The sequence below is a fragment of the Bicyclus anynana genome, chromosome 23 (genome assembly GCF_947172395.1).
Source record: "Bicyclus anynana chromosome 23, ilBicAnyn1.1, whole genome shotgun sequence".
NCBI classification, from domain to species: Eukaryota; Metazoa; Arthropoda; class Insecta; order Lepidoptera; family Nymphalidae; genus Bicyclus; species Bicyclus anynana.
The window spans coordinates 5,662,085-5,680,630 of NC_069105.1; the positions used below are offsets into that span (position 1 = coordinate 5,662,085).

Here is an 18,546-nt window from a genome sequence, read left to right on the forward strand (position 1 = left end):
CATCATAATTATCAACCCATATTCGGCTCACTGCTGAGCTCGAGTCTCCTCTCAGAATGACAGGGGTTAGGCCAATAGTCCATCTCGCTGGCCCAATGCGGATTGGCAGACTTCACACACACAGAGAATTAAGAAAATTCCCTGGTATGCAGGTTTCCTCACGATGTTTTCCTTCACCGTTTGAGACACGTGATATTTAATTTCTTAAAATGCACACAACTGAAAAGTTAGAGGTGCATGCTCCAGACTGGATTCGAACCCACACCCTCCGGAATCGCAGGCAGAGGTCACATCCACTGGGCTATCACGGCTATCACCCTAATTAAAAACCTTGTCCACGCCCCTGCTGATACTATACCTCGTTTGTCAACAGGCGGCTCCAGCCTAAGCTTCTTGATGACCCTGGCGCTGGTCCTCTGCTGCTGCTCCGTCGTCAACGAGCCCAGCAGTTCTGTCCTCTCCTCATCAGCCGCCTGCTGGCCGGGGGACATCGCTGACTCTTTCACACCCACCTAAAATACATTTTAAAATGTTTACACTCTATCAGTCATTTATAGCCACAATAGCTCAACGGTAAGAGCGGTCGGACTCATCACCGAAGGTGGTGGTTCGATCCCCGCCCCGTTGGTCTATTGTCGTACCCACTCCTAGCACAGTCTTTTTTACTATTTCTATATTCTTTTCCGACTAGTTTGAAGAACTTCAAAAAAAATCACACCTTACACCTTACAACCTTACAACCTTTGCGTTTTTTTTAAATTATTATTATTATTATATAATAGGCTATTACTAACCTAAAAACACCAAAATCAACTACTAAATACGTAAGTTTTGTTTTGTAATCCACTTTGAAGTAGAGTAACCCATATTTCTTTTAAAAAAGAGAAAAGCCTCTTTTTTTCAAAATTTGTACATTTTTGACCCATGTAACCCAAATTCAATTTGATAGCTAATGATCCCTACTATCACCCATTAAAGGGATCGCTATATGTTTCCAGTGACCCTGTATATGCTTCGTGGACGAAGAGCCAAGATAGCCAGACCAGTGGCGTGCCCAAAGTTTTTAACTAGGGTATGTAAAAATTATCATCATTAACAACATATGTTCCGGTATAATTTGTTTAAATAACTTTCGTTGTTTAATCCCTACTAATATTATAAATGCGAAAGTAACTCTGTCTGTCTGTCTGTTACCTTTTCACGTCTAAACGGCTGAACCGATCAAGATGAATTTTGGTATAATAGTAAATGGGTAAGAGCCGTGATAGCCCAGTGGATATGACCTCTGCCTCCGATTCCGGAGGGTGTGAGTTCGAATCCGGTCCGGGGCATGCACCTCCAACTTTTCAGTTGTGTGCATTTTAAGAAATTAAATATCACGTGTCTCAATCGGTGAAGGAAAACATCGTGAGGAAACCTGCATACCAGAGAATTATCTTAATTCTCTGCGTGTGTGAAGTCTGCCAATCCGCATTGGGCCAGCGTGGTGGACTATTGGCCTAACCCCTCTCATTCTGAGAGGAGACTCGAGCTCAGCAGTGAGCCGAATATGGGTTGATGACGACGAGTAAATGGGACCTTGGAGCAAAACATAGGGTAGGTTTTTGACTCTTAAATAAAAATAGAAGAGGGTGAAATACGGGTTGAAAGTTTGTATAGAAAGTCCTTCATTTTAAGAGTTACAGTTTTAAAAATTTGATCGTAAATCATAAAAGAAATACGAAATATAATGTGATTCAAGAATTTTTTAAATTCAACCTCTAAAGTGGTGAAATAGGGGTTGAAAGTTTACATCGATTTCCATGCGGACGAAGTCGCAGGTGTCCGCTAGTAAGCGACTAAATGAAATGAAGACAATTATACACATTTGTCCGCCTCAGTTTTGATGCGCTAGTGAACTATCTCTAGTATAAAATATCGTTGAGACATACATAAATATTACATAACTGTTAATGTATCATAGTAATGCGTATAAATTATAGTAACAATCGGATTGTAATGCAGTATAATCACTAATCAGGCACTTATATGAGAACTTAGTTCCCTAGTAGTAATCTTGCAACATATATGACATGTAACATGACCTATTATTTTGTCATAGACGAAGGCCACTATAAGATTTCAGTACGATACTAAAAATTAGTTTATATAAAAAAATGTTCATGATTAATGATCTCAAAATGATGTAAAACAAGATAAAATATTTATTTCTAGCGACAGCCGTTCAAGCAATATTCTGTTTTTCACAAATCCCGAGGGATGATTTTTTTCGGGATTAAAAGTAGACTATAATCTACTCCAAGATACCATTTATCTATACCGAAATTCATCTAAATTGGTTCAACAGTTTAGCTGTGACAAGAAAAAGGATAGATTTATTTTCGCATTTATAACAATAGTATGGAAAAATTAAAAAAAATATTGTCTGACTATACAGGCTGCTCGGGAGTATTTCCCATAACTTCAAGATGTTGACGAGTTTACTTATAGGAGCCGAAACGCTTAGCTAATATTTTTTTTAACTTAAAAATAAAATCTTTTTATGTTTTCATACAATGTAATTCAAATAATTCCGACTATCCATGTAACACAAGCCTTTATCTATCCTTGCATTTTAAAATTGTAAAGTTTGGCTACGGCATTATTATAAGGATGCGTATATAAGACACATTTTATGATCTATTTACAAAAGAAATATTATTTACTCCGAAAATATTAATTTTAGAACACATGCTCTTTGAACATATTTAATTAATTTTCCGTAAAAAATATAACCCCATAGTTATGGGAAATACTCCCCAGCACCCTGTATAGCTTGTCTGTTATTACACACATAAATAAAGGTTATAAGTAAAGGTATTATCCCATCAAAGCATCCCTTAAAAAGGATTTTCCAATATTCCCTAAGATCAGGTAGGGTTTGCGTACACAATTGGTTAAGTATACATATAATATGTATGTAGAAAATGATAAGAATGTTAAACTATTTCCAAGTAGAATAAATTTAACAACAACTTTGTAAGGCTACCATTCAGGAAATGCAGTCTGTAGTAGGGTAGGGTAGGGTGAGACGGCGATTAATCTTAAACCAGTTTTCTATAAAAACATCTAGACAAGACATAAGCATCCATCTATATCGGGCAGGCTTCTATCTATCTATCTTCCGGCTTACTCGATCCGGACTTTTTATTAGAATACTTTACAAGCCTGCCCATATATGGATCGAGACAGCGGTTATACATTTTTTAGCGTTCAAGTCCAAAGGAAATAACTATAAGATAATTTAATAGCGGCAATTATAAAAGTGTGACGGAGATTCTAGTACATTAATCATTTGTGGGGTTTAGTTATGTTTGGTTAGTTATATTACAACTTAATTTTATACGATGTCTTTTTTAGGGTTCCGTATATAAAAGTAAAAGAAATTAAACTCTAATATGATTAGGTACTTTGTTATCCATCTGTTTATCAAGGACCTATTAATTCGTAAAGGTGTCGAGGTATGGAGTTGAAATTACAAACTCATAAAAACCATAAACTTCACGGCCTCTTGAAGCTATGAAATAAATCAAACGTCTACGTTTACCTATAATAGATATAGCCGCAAAAAAACGTACTGTTTGAGACTCTATATATTGTGTATTTGGTCGACGCATCTTTATGCGTCAAAGATATAATCTCGTGAATATCACGATGTATTTTGTTATCACGAAATATCTCGTGATAACAAAAATACGTATCGTCGACCAATACCGAATCGAAAATATCTCTCTTTCGTTGCGATGGACGATAGAGAGAGACATATTTATCCGCTCGTGTTACTCTCCCTACCTAGCCAAATTTGGTAAGATCCTATTAAAACAGCTTTGGATACCCATTCTAATATAGAACTTGCAGCAGTCCCAAAGAGGCCAAGGTCTTTAATCAAGTTATAGAGAGATTTTGCTGGTAATCTTCTCGCACCTACTTCTACGGCGTACTGACTAACCACATAGCCACTTTTAGTTAGTTCATTTGTTAGGTTATAATATTTATTCACTTTGATACTGTGGTCCTTCGGAATGTTTGTGTCCCATGGCACAGCTCTACAATATGTTAAGCTCATCTTGATGGGAAAGGTTGCTGGTAGAAGAGGCGTTGGTCGCAGGAAGAAGTCTTGGCTGAGAAACATCCGAGAGTGGACCGGGATCGCGAGCGCCGCTCAATTATTTCGACTCGCGAAGGATAGAGACGAGTTCAAGAAACTGACTGCCAACCTTCGCTAGTCGGAGAGGCACCCTAAGAAGAAGAAGAATATTTTTCCAAGATAAAGGGTCTTGACGAACCGACGGACACAGACAGACGACCAACAAAAGGTTCCATTTTTCTTTTAACGGAACCCTAAAATTTTATTTGCAAAATGGTAAGCCCAATGGTAAAAAAAACAGCCGAATGATAATGAGATGCGATAAACGTAGCGATACGTCACAGACGCGTACAACGTCACGATTTGAAATAAATAACATCTCGTGTCGCAGGACGACTCGTTTACTGCATAACGATACGACTCTCTGATAACTAATGTGTCCTATTTAATTAAAAAAAAATTAAAACAAATACATTGGATTATAGACAATTGAAAAAAAAAGAAAATATGTCTTCTATTTAATTTATAAAGGATAATATGTGATATTCTACATAATAAAAAAATATTATAACAAAAAGGATAATTAAAACTAAGTGTGTTCTGTGTAATAAAAAAAATCAATATTTAAAATACTCACCACAGATTAATGAAAAAGTTGAAGTGTTAAAATAAAAAAATATACGTAAAGACTGAAAATATCATAAAATAATATTAATTTCATTCAAAATAAATAAAAAAAATAAAAAAGTGTTTTTTTTTTAATTTGTAACTTTTACTCAAACGTTACTTTTATTAATTGAAAAATAAATATCGATAGTGTAATAAAAAGCAAAAATGCAATTATTATTAGATAAGTATTACAAATAATTAAAAAACAATATTCAATTTCACGCCCTTGGATGTTGATTTGTTAATTAATTTAGATTAATTTCAAAAACTATTAGTGTAACGTGAATTTATAAGGACATAAAAACAAAATGGTGTTCCTAATTTTTCGTTTGTTTCTACTTCTGTGTTTCGGCTTGGCCGGGTGTGAGAGACGTTACTTGAGGAAAGAGGCTTATGACACTGTTGTAAGTATTTTGTGTTTTTTTTTAATACCGGTATCAAGTGGTATAAACCGTCGTCTATAACAAAAGAAATAAGCAAACTAAGTACCAAAAAAGTTGGCTTACTTACTCATATAAATACCATGTTCGATAAAAAAAGTAATTCTTTACTTATTAAAATTCTTCCGTCTGCTATCCCCTGAATAATTTTAATACTATAGTACTATCGCCATGCGTATTTCTGCTGTCAATAAAGATTGTATGTTCAATTGTTGCCATAAAAAAAAAATACATTGTACCTATACATACATGTTATCGCAATATATTAACAACAATTAACTAAATCGATGTAAAGTTTCAACCCCTATTACTCCTTCTATTTATATTTTCCCGTGTTTCATTAGACATAGTTAATGGTCCATTAATCATCTTACAAAAATATAACTCAAAACATGATCTATGTATATTTAAAAGCCCCTTTTTAACCCTTTATTTGTAGAATTTTGAAAAACCTTGACTTCAGTAGTTTCAGGGTGATGCTTGGATAACAAAACGACAGACAGACACAAAAATTTAAAAAAAAAACAAAAACATATATAGTTTTGGCTTCGTAGCAACGTCATTCTAAATTTCTTTTAAAATTTTGGACCAATTATTTAAAAAGTTCAGTTTTATCGAACATTCCATACAAGTAAATCATAAAACAAAGTCGTTTCCAGCGTTTGTACGCTTAGATCTTATTATAAGCAACGGATTTTAATGCAGTTTTCAACAATAGATAGAGTGATTCAAGAAATGTGTAGTACAATAAAAGTTGGCACTGGCCACGAGGACGATGTATTAAGTTTTTATTAAAAGACACTACCATTTTTAAATGAAAAACATCTTAATATAAACCAATGTTCGATCTGCCTAGTATAATATAGCCTTAACTTCAAAAACAGATATAATAAACATTACAAATCAATTATAATATTAATACAATTAAAAAATATTGTTTATTTTCATATTTATTATGTATTTGACGGCCTCCGTGGCGCAGTGGTATGCGCGGTGGATTTACAAGACGGAGGTCCTGGGTTCGATCCCCGGCTGGGCAGATTGAGATTTTCTTAATTTGTCCGGGTCTGGCTGGTGGGAGGCTTCGGCCGTGGCTAATTACCACCCTACCGGCAAAGACGTACCGCCAAGCGATTTAGCGTTCCGGTACGATGCCGTGTAGAAACCGAAAGAGGTGTGGATTTTCATCCTCCTCCTAACAAGTTAGCCCGCTTCCATCTTAGACTGCATCATCACTTACCATCAGGTGAGATTGTAGTCAAGGGCTAACTGGTAAAGAATAAAAAAAAAAAAATATCAATTTAGTCATAATATTTTTTTTTGTTTTTAATATTATTATTGGTACAATGTCAATTTAATAGATTACGATTATTATATTTCATTATCAGATACAATAAAATTACACATTATTTTTTTTTATTATTTAAATTGGTATACTTAATACACCAGGTACACCAGCTACCTAAGCCAATTTGCCATAGATCATTGATAATCGTCATAATTCATTGCTGCTATGATTGTGCCCCGCCTTCTAGAAATACCTTTATATGGGGGAGCAGGAAGCACAATAATTTGAATAGTAGTAAGATGGTAAACCTTCAAACAGGTGCAAACGATTTTTCTAGTTCGCAGCGATTAGAATACGGAAGTATTATTAGTATACAATATACATACTTACGAGCAACATTCTATGGAAACGTATAGACGTCCTTTATCATTATCAGCCTATTTTAACGATCCACAACAGGCCTAGGCCTTCCTCGTCATCATCACCATCATCATCATCATATCAGCCGATGGACCTCCACTGCAGAACATAGTCCTTTTGTAGGGACTTCCAGACATCACCGTCTTGAGCCACTTGCATCCAGCGAATTCCTGACTCGCTTGATATCGTCAGTCCACCTGGTGGGGAAAAGGCCTATGTCCTGCAGTGGACCTCCATCGGCTGATATGATGAGGATAGTAACTAGATACGACCGAAGCCTCCCACCAGCCTAATCGGCCTAGCCGGGGATCGAACCCCGGACCTCCGTCTTGTAAATCCACCGCGCATACCACTGCGCCACGGAGGCCGTCAAAAATTCCACTATTATATAAGTACTCGTCGATGTAAAATTCGCCTACAACAAGTTTTATTAGAAGAATTCGAACTTTATTTCTATGGGATGCCAACAATAAAATGTCACTAACAATCTAGTTACCATGGAAATGAGCGATGTCACATCGCTGTAACTTTAGAAAATTTGCCTATATGCCTATTTTATTATTCTATATAACTCGTGCAAATTAACTCGACACCTGGCTTTCACGCACAAGTCACAACTAAACAAACACAGTACAAACGTCATTCGAGTCAGTGTATCCAGTTAATAAACACGAGCTTAATTTAAGTTATGCGTAATATAAAATGCGATACAAATAAAATCACCATTGCCGCTTCAATACATGCTCAAGGTAACTGATGGAATTACGAAGTACCTTATTACGCGTACAAGGCATATCGGAATAATACTCAATTATTTGATACACAGCCTGCATAAGTCATTTTCAAAACAAAATGACCGTAACGTACATTATTAACGGGTTATTGTTGTCGTCTTTGCTCGAAACAAGGGGGTAGGGAGAAGGGGGAGGACTAAGAGGCTTAGGCCCCCTCACAAAACAATATGGTAAGCGGCCCGTAAAACCTATGCGGTATATAGACGAAGAAGAAATACTTTACTGCACAATAAAAAATACAATCTACATCTATACTTATAATAAATCTGTAGAGAGGTCAATCCTGTGCATTAAATAATTTTCCAAAATAACTATCAGGGGGTGATTAGTGATCGATACTGATGCCAAAAATGCAATCAGTAAATCTTTTGTCTGTTTGTCTGTATGTTCGTTATAGAAACAAAAACTACTCGACGGATTTTAATGAAACTTGGTACAATTATTCTTCATACTCCTGGGCAGTTATAGTACTTTCATCACGCTACGATCATTAGGAGCAGAGCAGCGCAGGGAAATGTTGGGAAAACGGGAGAAATTACTCCATTTTTACAGCGATACTACTATAAGATCTGGATTAAAGAGGTCTAAGGGCGGACGAAGTCGCGGGCGTTCGCTAGTAATAAATAAAAATATAAAAAATAGATAGATATAGCGGTCAGCTGAGATTCCCGCTCGCAATTGTTATTGTTTGACCACCATTGTCTATTATGCCGACGCTACGCCGGCGGAATCCAGATGATGTAGGAAACTAAAATGTGGAACGTTCTGAATGCGAAAGCACGTATGAAATACTATGACGTCACTGTTATTTAAATTTTAATTCGCGTGTTCTTTGTACGGCATACACAGACATAAACTAGGTAATGTCCGCGTCTTTTCTACATAGTATAAAACAAATTTGCCTTCTCTGACTCTATGTATGTTTAAATCTTTAAAACTACGTAACGGATTTTGATGCATTTTTTTAATAGATAGAGTGATTGATCAGGAAAGTTTATATGTATAATAACATCCATGGTTCCCGCGGGACTTGTAAAAAGCTGAAACCCACGCGAATGAAGTCGCGGACGTCCGCTAGTTTTATATATTACCTACTTTTTGAAGACCACTTTGCCGCAGTGGGTAGTGCTGTGGTTCTCAAAACAGAGGTCCTGGATGCGATCCCAGCTCAGGTAAGTTGAGGATTTAACATTTTCTAAATTGGTACAGGTCTGATATGGTCTGCATCGGCCACTATTAAACGTACGTAAACGCGAATTTTAAAGGAATTAAAACAGCGCCATCTAATGGCACTATTGACCAACTGTTTCAATTCCCTATAAAATCGCATTTACTTTAAAGCGATAATAACAGTATGAAAATATTGAAAACTCCCACTAGGCACACAAGTGAGACTGCAGTCAAGGGCTAATTTATGATTGAATAAAAATAAAAAATACCGATTTAATGATTTTTTTTAAATAACTTATAAATTTTAAGACACACAGAAGGACGCTTATTTTTTTTACCCGACATACATATGTATTGATTTCTTAACTCAGTCTAAATTTTGTGTGTAAGTGTGAGTGTTTGGGACCTTTGTGCTGCGACTACTGAAGCAATTTGGCTGAAATTTGGAATGGAAAGATAGGGGTAGGGTAGATAGGAAGGGAAAAAGCGCACATAAGTCAAAGCGAAGCTTGACCGGGTCCGTTAGTATAACTAGTGGACGCCCGCGACTTCGTCCGCGTGGAAATCAATATAAACTTTCAACCTCTATTTCACCACTTTAGGGTTGAATTTTAAAAATTCTTGAATCACATTATATTTCGTATTTATTACTGTAACTCTATTAATGAAGGACTTTCCATAAAAACTTTTAACTCCTAATTCACCCCCTTCTATTTTTATTTTATGGTCAAAAAGTACCCTATGTTTTGCCCCAAGGTCCTTTATACCATTATACCAAAATTCATCTTGATCAGTTCAGCCGTTTAGCCGTGCAAGGTAATAGATAGACAGACTAACTTTCGCATTTATAATATTAGTATAGATTTGCATTTATACTTTTTCTAAACCTAATACGGAACCATTACGGCGCGAGACACCGTTTGCGCATTTTCGCAACCGCCACTTATGTCTAGCCACGCACCCTTTGTCTGAACGAACATCTGTGCAATCGACGATCATCTCTGTAATTACTGCAACTATTTAATAAATCATTTATGATGATCATCGATTAGTGAAGCCATTGTCGCGGGCATTTATTTTTTTCTTTCAACACGTGCTTTTTAATTTGCCCTGTGCGTCTAGTGGTTACAATAACCATTTTTTTTATTCTTTACAAGTTAGCCCTGGACTACTGATGCAATATAAGATTTGTAATCGGGCTAACATATTAGGAGCAGGATGAAAATCCACACCTCTTTCGGTTTCTACACGACATTGTACCGGAACGCTAAATCGCTTTGCGGTACGTCTTTACCGGTAGGGTAATTAATTAGCCACGGCCGAAACCTCCCATCAGCCAGACCAATTGAGAAAACCTCAATCGACCCAGCCGAGGATCAAAGTAAGGAAAAAAACGGGTTTTTTAAACTTTTGTAATTTCTGAAGTGAAAACTCTACAGTTTTTTTTATGATTTTTTCCGGGAAGCACCAGATTAAGTGAGATTTTGGATTACACTTTACTATTTTTTGCTATCACACAATAGGCCGGGGGCGTATCATTGACACAGCTGATAGGGCGGTAGGTACGCCCCTGTATATGGTACTAAAGCCTTTTCAGAATCCGGCTTGTTCGGGAGACTGGAAGTCGTCAAACCTGCGAGCCAGACGATTTGTTATGACTCTCTCTCTCTCTTTGTACAGACAAAACAATTGGTACAATGACTATCTTTAAAATATCAAAATGTGATAGGGGATGAAAGCGTACACTGATTGTCTTGCGGAAGAAGACGGGAGCGTCTACTAGTAAAATATAATAATCTTTTGTGAGCTTATTTCTAGACTAAAGCACGTTTGGTTAGATTTTAAAATGCAATTCAATTCTTCATCATTATCAACTCATATTCGGCTCACTGCTGAACTCCAGTCTCCTCTCAGAATGAGAATAGTTAGGCCAATAGTCCACCACGCTGGCCCAATGCGGATTGGCAGACTTCATACACGCAGAGAATTAAGAAAATTCTTTGGTATGCAGTTTTCCTCGCGATGTTTTTCCTTCACCGATTGAGACACGTGATATCAATTTTCTTACCCAGAAGATATTCTTAGAATCGAGAATCGATTTAGATTCCGGCACTCATAAACAATAAAAAAAAATCATAAATGCCAAACGTTTTTGTATGTCTACGGCATTAATGAATGCATATATGCAATTTATATTTGGAAATTGATTGTATAATACCAGTAAATTGCATATAAACTAGGTATAATAATATAATATTTTAAGACCAGGATATAATATTTAAATATAAGGAGTTCTAAAATTTTTAGATTTTTTTTTTAGTCTCAAATCCGTCTGCATAAAATTATTTTCGTGCTTTAAGCGTTAACTGTAGCGTTTTCTGTTCTGTGGTCGTGCAATTTTGAATCAATTTAAATCTTAACTTTACTAAAAAAAAAAGGTTTTTCAAAATGAGCACAAATCAAATAATGAATTATACTTAAATGGGAACTCCTAAGCCCTTTGATTGACCATTCACCCGCTGAGCGTCGAATTCTCAAACGCATAGAGCTTAAATTCGACACTCAGCGGGTGAACGATCCCCCGGGGGCGCCCCCACAACGCTATGAATACCACTGTTAGCTGCATTCTCCTCTCCTATAAAGAAGAGAAGAATGCAGCTTAGAATCACCACAATGCCTCTGCGTGGGTTGGCAGGTAATTTCTTACTAACTAACCAATGCAATGATGAGGTCTAAGATGAAACGCGCTTGCCTAAAAGATACCTGTTCACTCTTGCCTTGTATATCGATCTAAGCGGGAGAAAAGACGAGGTACTTCTTTAATAAATCAATTTGATAAATTTCCATACCATTTCATATTATTTTTAGGTAGATTCATAAAGTTATATTGGCATTTTTTGTACCTATGTCTGATGATGATTCCCGTTTTAACGCAAAGCGGAAATGTTGGGCTGCCAGCCGATGGTATCACATAGGCAATAACAATCATAATCAATTTGCGCTTATGATAATGTGCAGGGCACTTTATGTTCGTCGCACACTGCATCATTAGCCGCGTGACTTTTTTTTCATTAACGTTCATTAGAAATGCCTCATAAAGCCTCAACTGCTCATTTACTACGATATAGACTTTTAGCTTCACGTGCCTGTAATTTGACAGGCAACCATACCCTGCAAATATAAGTCACTACATTAAGTGCAGCAGTTTGTTTTGTATTTTTCGATCATCTAACTTGGTTATTTTAACGAAAAGACGTTAATTAACGTTATATCGTAGTAACAAATTACTACTCACCACTACTACTACTGTTCTAATATCACTTGATAATAAAAGGCGTTATTAACTTTAATTTCGCTAAAACAACCAGTTAGATGATCACAAGAATGAAATATCACTGTCACTTGTTGTTGAGGCTCATGTTATTTTTTTAATATCTATAAGTTTTAAGGGATCTGTTATGAATCATATACCGAGATTCCATGCAGGAGAATGATTGCTCGTCGCACACTGCATCATTAGCCGCATGACTTTTATTACGTGCGTGTGTCACTTTGCATCATGCAACTTTCATTATAAAAATGCTTCATAAAGCCTGAATTGCTTGTTTAAACTGTGAAATAGGCACTGAGCCTCATATGCATGTAAAATCAATGGCAACCGTACCAAATAGCAATGGTGGATGACGGTAAAAAGAAGTAGGTACGGCAGTAGTACTTCCCCGTTCGAGCTTTGTCACAAAGAGTTCTTTACTATAAACAAATTTTGTTTTTTTATCACCTTGAACCCGGAACTGGTACTCTTTTGAACCCAATGTAATTTGCGGGCAAACATACTCAACAGTACAAAAGGTCGTGACAAAGATACACATCTAATATGATGTATGGGATTCAGGTCACGTTGGGCATAACATATTATTAGGAACATGAGATTATTTTTAAACTATTCGCGCCACACACGTTGAAACTGCGTAAACGTGTTGTTAGGTACCCAGCTAGTAACTAGGGAGCCCAAGAGGTGATTTTGGGTTCGCTTATACTTTGTGCTTGAGTAAGATCTCAAGCACAAAGTATAAGCGAGGAACCATTCATGCTATTGTGTACCTCCACCAAGTATGAGTCCTCAATATTGGTGGGCATGCTTAGGGAAACCAGAATAACGTCAGAAATACTCAACCAGAACAATCAGATAAGGTTAAGTTAGATTAGTTAATAGCTTAAAAGTATTTGTATGCTTAAAGTTGCGCAAAAGTCATTTATGACGGAATTGTTTCTCTTTTTCTCTCTTTTAAGGTTGACTTTATTCATGGGCTTTTAAAATGAAAAATAAATTTAATTTGAGGACGAAGTCGCGGGTTATTAGTCTGCTAGTTATTTGTTTAAACTGGAAGATTTCACCCCCATGCTATTACCATAGGTAAACAACTATGGAGTTTAAACAATAGTGGTTTTGGGAGATAACTTGTTTCAAAGATTCACTCTCTGAGTATCAATAAATATTATACCCTTCATATTCTCGTCTTTTCAGCCGGAACTGATAACTTCAGCTGGTTACCCAGTGGAGAAACACCGCGTCACCACCGAGGATGGCTACATTATACAGATGCACAGGATCCCGGCGGGGAGGAGGGTGGCCAGGAAAGCGGGCTTTAGCGAAAAGGGGAAGAAGGCTATATTGATAGTCCATGGACTGCTGGGCAGCAGTAGTGACTTTATTATCATGGGCCCGGAGAGGAGCTTGGGTAAGACAGCCTTCATTTATTTTCAGCTATCGAATCGAAGTATTTTTTTCATTTCATGACAAGACATCGTGGCTGGCATTTGCATTAATCAATAAATTCTGTTCGGCATGTTATTGGTACTTGGTTATTTTTATGCTATACTTAGGCTAGCACTTGGCTGCAATTACAGAATATAAAGCATTTAAGCTACGGCTGCAATTAGACGTGCTAGTAAGCGCCTAGTGCTTATTCGCTCTTGACTTAAAGATACAGATACTACACAAATAGTAGGAAAAACTAAAGCTGCACGGAAATTCAGTTGCAGGGAATAAAGAATATACATAACATATATAAGGAGAAAAGAACGCCAAAATATCCTCAATGAACTCTTCATTTATGTTACAGCATATCTCCTGGCAGATGAAGGTTACGACGTATGGCTTGGCAACCTGAGAGGCAATGTCTACACCTCACATGTTAATTACACAAAGAAGAGTCCAAAATTTTGGGAGTTCAGGTAATAAACGTTATAAAGGTTGACACTTTATCATCATCATTATCAGTTTTTTTAAAGGCCAGGGAGCCTCCGTATAGGAGAAGGGATATGGAGCTTAGAGATAACATAGGATCAAAAATACCAATTATGTCAACATGTTTCTAAGTATCGAAACACTGACTCATTTTTTTTGTAATTTTGTATTTGCTGTATGCTACATGAGACCGCAGCAGCTTCACCGGAGGGTCTTTGTGAGGTCAAAAGCTCTGCTCGAATCTAGAGGGTTAGATGATCACAGGGGTATGGAATATCTCCATTGAGGTTGAGTCCTCGGCTTAGATACATCAGGCAAAGATACTCCGAGTGTAAACTATTAATTTTTTTTTAATTCCAGTTTCCACGAGCACGGCAAATACGACGTTCCAGCAATGATTGACAAAGTTCTCAACGTGACCAAGTTACCCAGATTGATGTATGTGGGCTATTCAATGGGAACGACCAGTTTTTTCGTCATGGCGTCAGAGAGACCGGAGTATAACAACAAGGTTATAAGCTTTGTAGCTCTCGCACCGGCTGTGTACCTCGCCAATATGAAAACAATTGCCATGACTGCGTTGAAGACTTTGGAATTACCGGTAAGCGAGTACAGGAAAACATCTAGCATAGATCTTATAAGCTTCTTATGCCAGTTTGCTGTATGTTAAAGGGGTTATGACTAAAGTTCGAGACACTTTAGAGGATCTTTTAAAGTAATGGTTTACAAGATCCTCTAAAGTTAGTTGGCAGTTGGCCCAAAAGTGGCAACCGTTATGGACATGCTAGGAACACGCATAAAATCGAACGTGGTTAAATGTGTAAAATTTGCTACGCTCAAAACTAAAGAACGGCTTGACCAATTTATCTATTTTATTCATTATCGTTAAGGCCCAAGGAAGGTTCTTATGGGAAGAAACAAACACGAAGAAAATAGTAGATACTACCCTTTTCTGTCTGTCGAATCAGCTAGTTATATCATAGATGTTCTTATTTGATTCCAGCAAAGAATGCGTTCTCAAGGAATGCTCTCATTGGTTTTTCGTCGTGATCTCTTGGATTTACTGATCAGGAACGTGTGCTTCAGAAGCAAGCCGGAAGAAGATATTTGCATGAGATTCATGTACATGATTGTTGGTGACGACCACGAACAGTTTGACAAGGTACTTATTATTATATACTTGCCGACGCATCGCAGTTTTACCCGCGTAATTTCTGTTCCTGTGAGAAAATGGGTATAAAATATAGCTAATGACACTTTTAAATAACATGGCTTTCTAGTGGTAAAAGAATTTTCAAAATTGATTTAGTAGATCCAGAGATTCCTCCTACAATACCACAAAGTTTACCTATACATATAATATTAGTATGTTAGTATGGAAGTATAGATTTGAACATAATTTAAGGAAATGAGGAGGTTCTTATTTAGTTGTGAGTTCAAGTCTATTTTGTAAGTTGGTTTTTCTTCGAAAGATTTAAGATTGGCCTCCCTACAAGTTTTGAAAGAAACTTTCATTTTTAAATCAAAACTGAATTAAGTATTTCACAAAAGTAAACGATATTGAATATTTTGATTTTCTGTGGCTTTTTTCACATGCAAATCAGAATCTTATATGAACAAATAGTTGAGTATCATTTGTCTTTACATACTAGTGGTACATATTAGACGATTGAGTAATCTTATAATACCTAGCTGGTTTCTAATATTTTCATTTTCTTTACATGTTTTTAACCGACTTCAAAAAAGGGGGAGGTTCTCAATTTGACGCGTATGTTTTTTTAATGTTTGTTACCTCATATCTACGTCATTTATTAAACAATTAAAACGTTTTTTTTTTATAATTCCAGGAGTTAACAGCTGCTATACTATACAGGGTGCAGCCGGCATCGTGGCGACAGTTGGAGCATTTTGGAAAAATTGCCATGTCTGGTGAGATCTTTTACTATTTCACACGCAAGCAATAATAAAACAAATTGATATGTTGCAAATCGGGAATAATGCTATTTTTATTTTTTATTCTGTGATTATTATTCTTTTAAACACATCAAAGAGAAGGCCTATCACACATCGTTACTAAAGTTTAGAGTTTGTAGTGAACTTGAGACTCGATTTTCAAGAGCCAAATCTTGATATTTTGATGATTTGAGTTATCCTTTTACTTTTAGTTACGGATTTAAGTGTATAGTTTTAAAAGCTTTACATGAAAATGATTACAACAAATATAAAAAACACAGTTTTATTTATTGTTGTAGAATCATGGGGATTAGAAAACCACCACCGTTCCAACTCTGGGCTGATAATTCTTATTGAAGACTTCATAAAAATCCAATCCAGGACCAAAGCTACATAGTCTAAACCACTAGACGAGACAGTTACGAGTATATACAGAAATATAATCTTGGCAAGTTCGTTGATGACACTCCCATGATATGCGGGCGACGGGGAGGGAAGGACTGCGCGGGTGTAAAGTCGTGTGCGCGGGGCAGAGGCTGGAAGTGCATCAATTATGGGTTTATCATTCATCGCTACCCGCCTCCCGACCCTCGCGGACCATCGGGAGTGTTAAGGACGGATTTGCCAAGCTATAGTATATGTTGTTGTTTCAGATGTGTTCACATCATGGGGTGATGGGGTGTGGGGAGCCGCCAGGGCCTACAACCTCAGTAATGTGAGAGTGCCAGTCTCATTGCTGTATGGAGAGAATGATATGCTTACTGAAAAAAATGTATGTTGATTTAAGATTATATGGTAAATTTTTAACATTTTATGTGTATTGTTACATCATAGCTGTTAAATATGTGTGGAAAGATGTGGAATGCTCTTCCAGCTTCCGTTTTCCCCACCACCTGCATGAATATGGGTATCTTCAAGTCAAGAATGAATAGGTATCTTCTATGCAAGCGCGTTCCACCATAGGCTGCACCATCTTAGAATGGCACAGAATTACCTTGAGTGGAGTCACGCACTTGTGAACGTTGTGTGTAGGGTTAAAGGCGCCTTTGACAGTTAACAAACACTCCCCTTTTCCACTCAAGTAACCCATAAAGATTTACACAACAAGAAATGTGGATGGCTCAAACGCCACGAGCATACTAAAGCCGACTGTACGACGAGCGCCAATAACAAGTCGTTCCCGCCAACCAATCGCTACCCCTGTCTAAATCCCTACTCTTTACGGAAACAGGTCGCGCCACCTAGCGTCGGCACGAGCCAACACGAGATCGAGCGACGTCATATCCCTCTCAGACTACTATTTCCTACAAGAGATTATTCTCGTCTAAATTTAAAATATGGACTAGCTTCATCTATTGTTGTAATGCCTAATTTAGGTACTAATTACCCTTTTCATCTTATTTCAGCAAATAATGCGTTTAGCTGAGGTCCTCAGTGCAACAGGCTCGCTAGAGGTGGTGCGTCCTGCGTGTGATTGGGCCAAATTCAACCATCTGGACTTTGTGTTTGCTAAAGATCTTGGGACACTACTTAATAAGCCCCTTGTGGATTATATAAAGAGTTTATTTAATAAATATGGACCATCCTGAGTTGTGTTTATTTCCTACTTATGTCTACAGTATAATTAAAAAACAAAAAACTTATTCGAATATTTGTAACTTTATCAAAATGTTTCAATGGTAGTAGAAAGCTTGTGGCTATCACAAGACCCTGGGTTTGAGATTTGAGATCTTCTAAGAAATTTTCAGTAATAAATCTTATCCCCGAGTGGTGGTGTTACACTCTTGTCATTTTAATCTGGTAGACTCTGCACCAAGAAACAACGTAGACGCGGCGCTAATGTCTTAATGTTGCTCATTGTCACTTGGTAATGGAGGTCTTATTATCATTTGTGTAAGGCACTGTCAATTTTAGTTCAGCCATGGGGATTGCCATTGCTGTGGGACTTCTATCGTAGCAGAGTCCTAAGCCAACATTTGAAGAGAATTAAAGAAAGAATGTCTGAAAAAATGTTTATTAAAAAATTGTGCAGTACACCACAATGCCTAAGCACTATTGTAGCTTCTGATGCCTCAACCACCTGAGCAAGGCAAACCTGAACTGAAGTAGCAGAAGCATCAAATACCACACTGTCATGTTTGGCACAACCTTGAAAAAGGTACCAGCTTAGCATTTTGCTGCATGAACCAATCAAATGCTGGAGCATACAGCACTGACTTTTAGCTGATACCCTGATCCAGGCGACACCACTGTTATACACAGCCACACAGCAACTATTATAATAATAAAACTATTATAAACAAATTTCAATAAATGGTAAATAACAATACAATTAAACTAAAAGTTAAAGTATTTTAACAAAATTAAGAAACTAACATTTTCAAAATAATGCTTCTACCATGTTTGGTGGTCATGTACCTACTACAGCCCTAGACCAT

At 36.9% G+C, this 18,546-nt stretch overlaps 2 protein-coding genes across 2 annotated transcripts in view; one reads left to right on the plus strand and one right to left on the minus strand.

Moving 5' to 3' along the window:
- LOC112049074 (protein cramped) overlaps nucleotides 1-18,546 on the minus strand; it is a gene marked incomplete in the record, with an annotated part of 39,828 nt that overhangs the window by 20,252 nt on the left and 1,030 nt on the right. Inside the window, 1 exon segment of the mRNA XM_052888598.1 lies at nucleotides 359-512. Within this exon segment, the coding sequence (XP_052744558.1) occupies nucleotides 359-512 (154 nt within the window).
- LOC112049075 (lipase 1) lies at nucleotides 4,664-17,720 on the plus strand. The gene is made up of 8 exons (XM_024086835.2): nucleotides 4,664-5,199; nucleotides 13,433-13,646; nucleotides 14,031-14,142; nucleotides 14,516-14,756; nucleotides 15,159-15,317; nucleotides 16,003-16,084; nucleotides 16,762-16,880; nucleotides 17,515-17,720. The coding sequence occupies exons 1-8, from the start codon at nucleotides 5,104-5,106 to the stop codon at nucleotides 17,695-17,697; spliced, it is 1,206 nt and encodes a 401-aa protein (XP_023942603.1). The 5' UTR covers nucleotides 4,664-5,103; the 3' UTR covers nucleotides 17,698-17,720.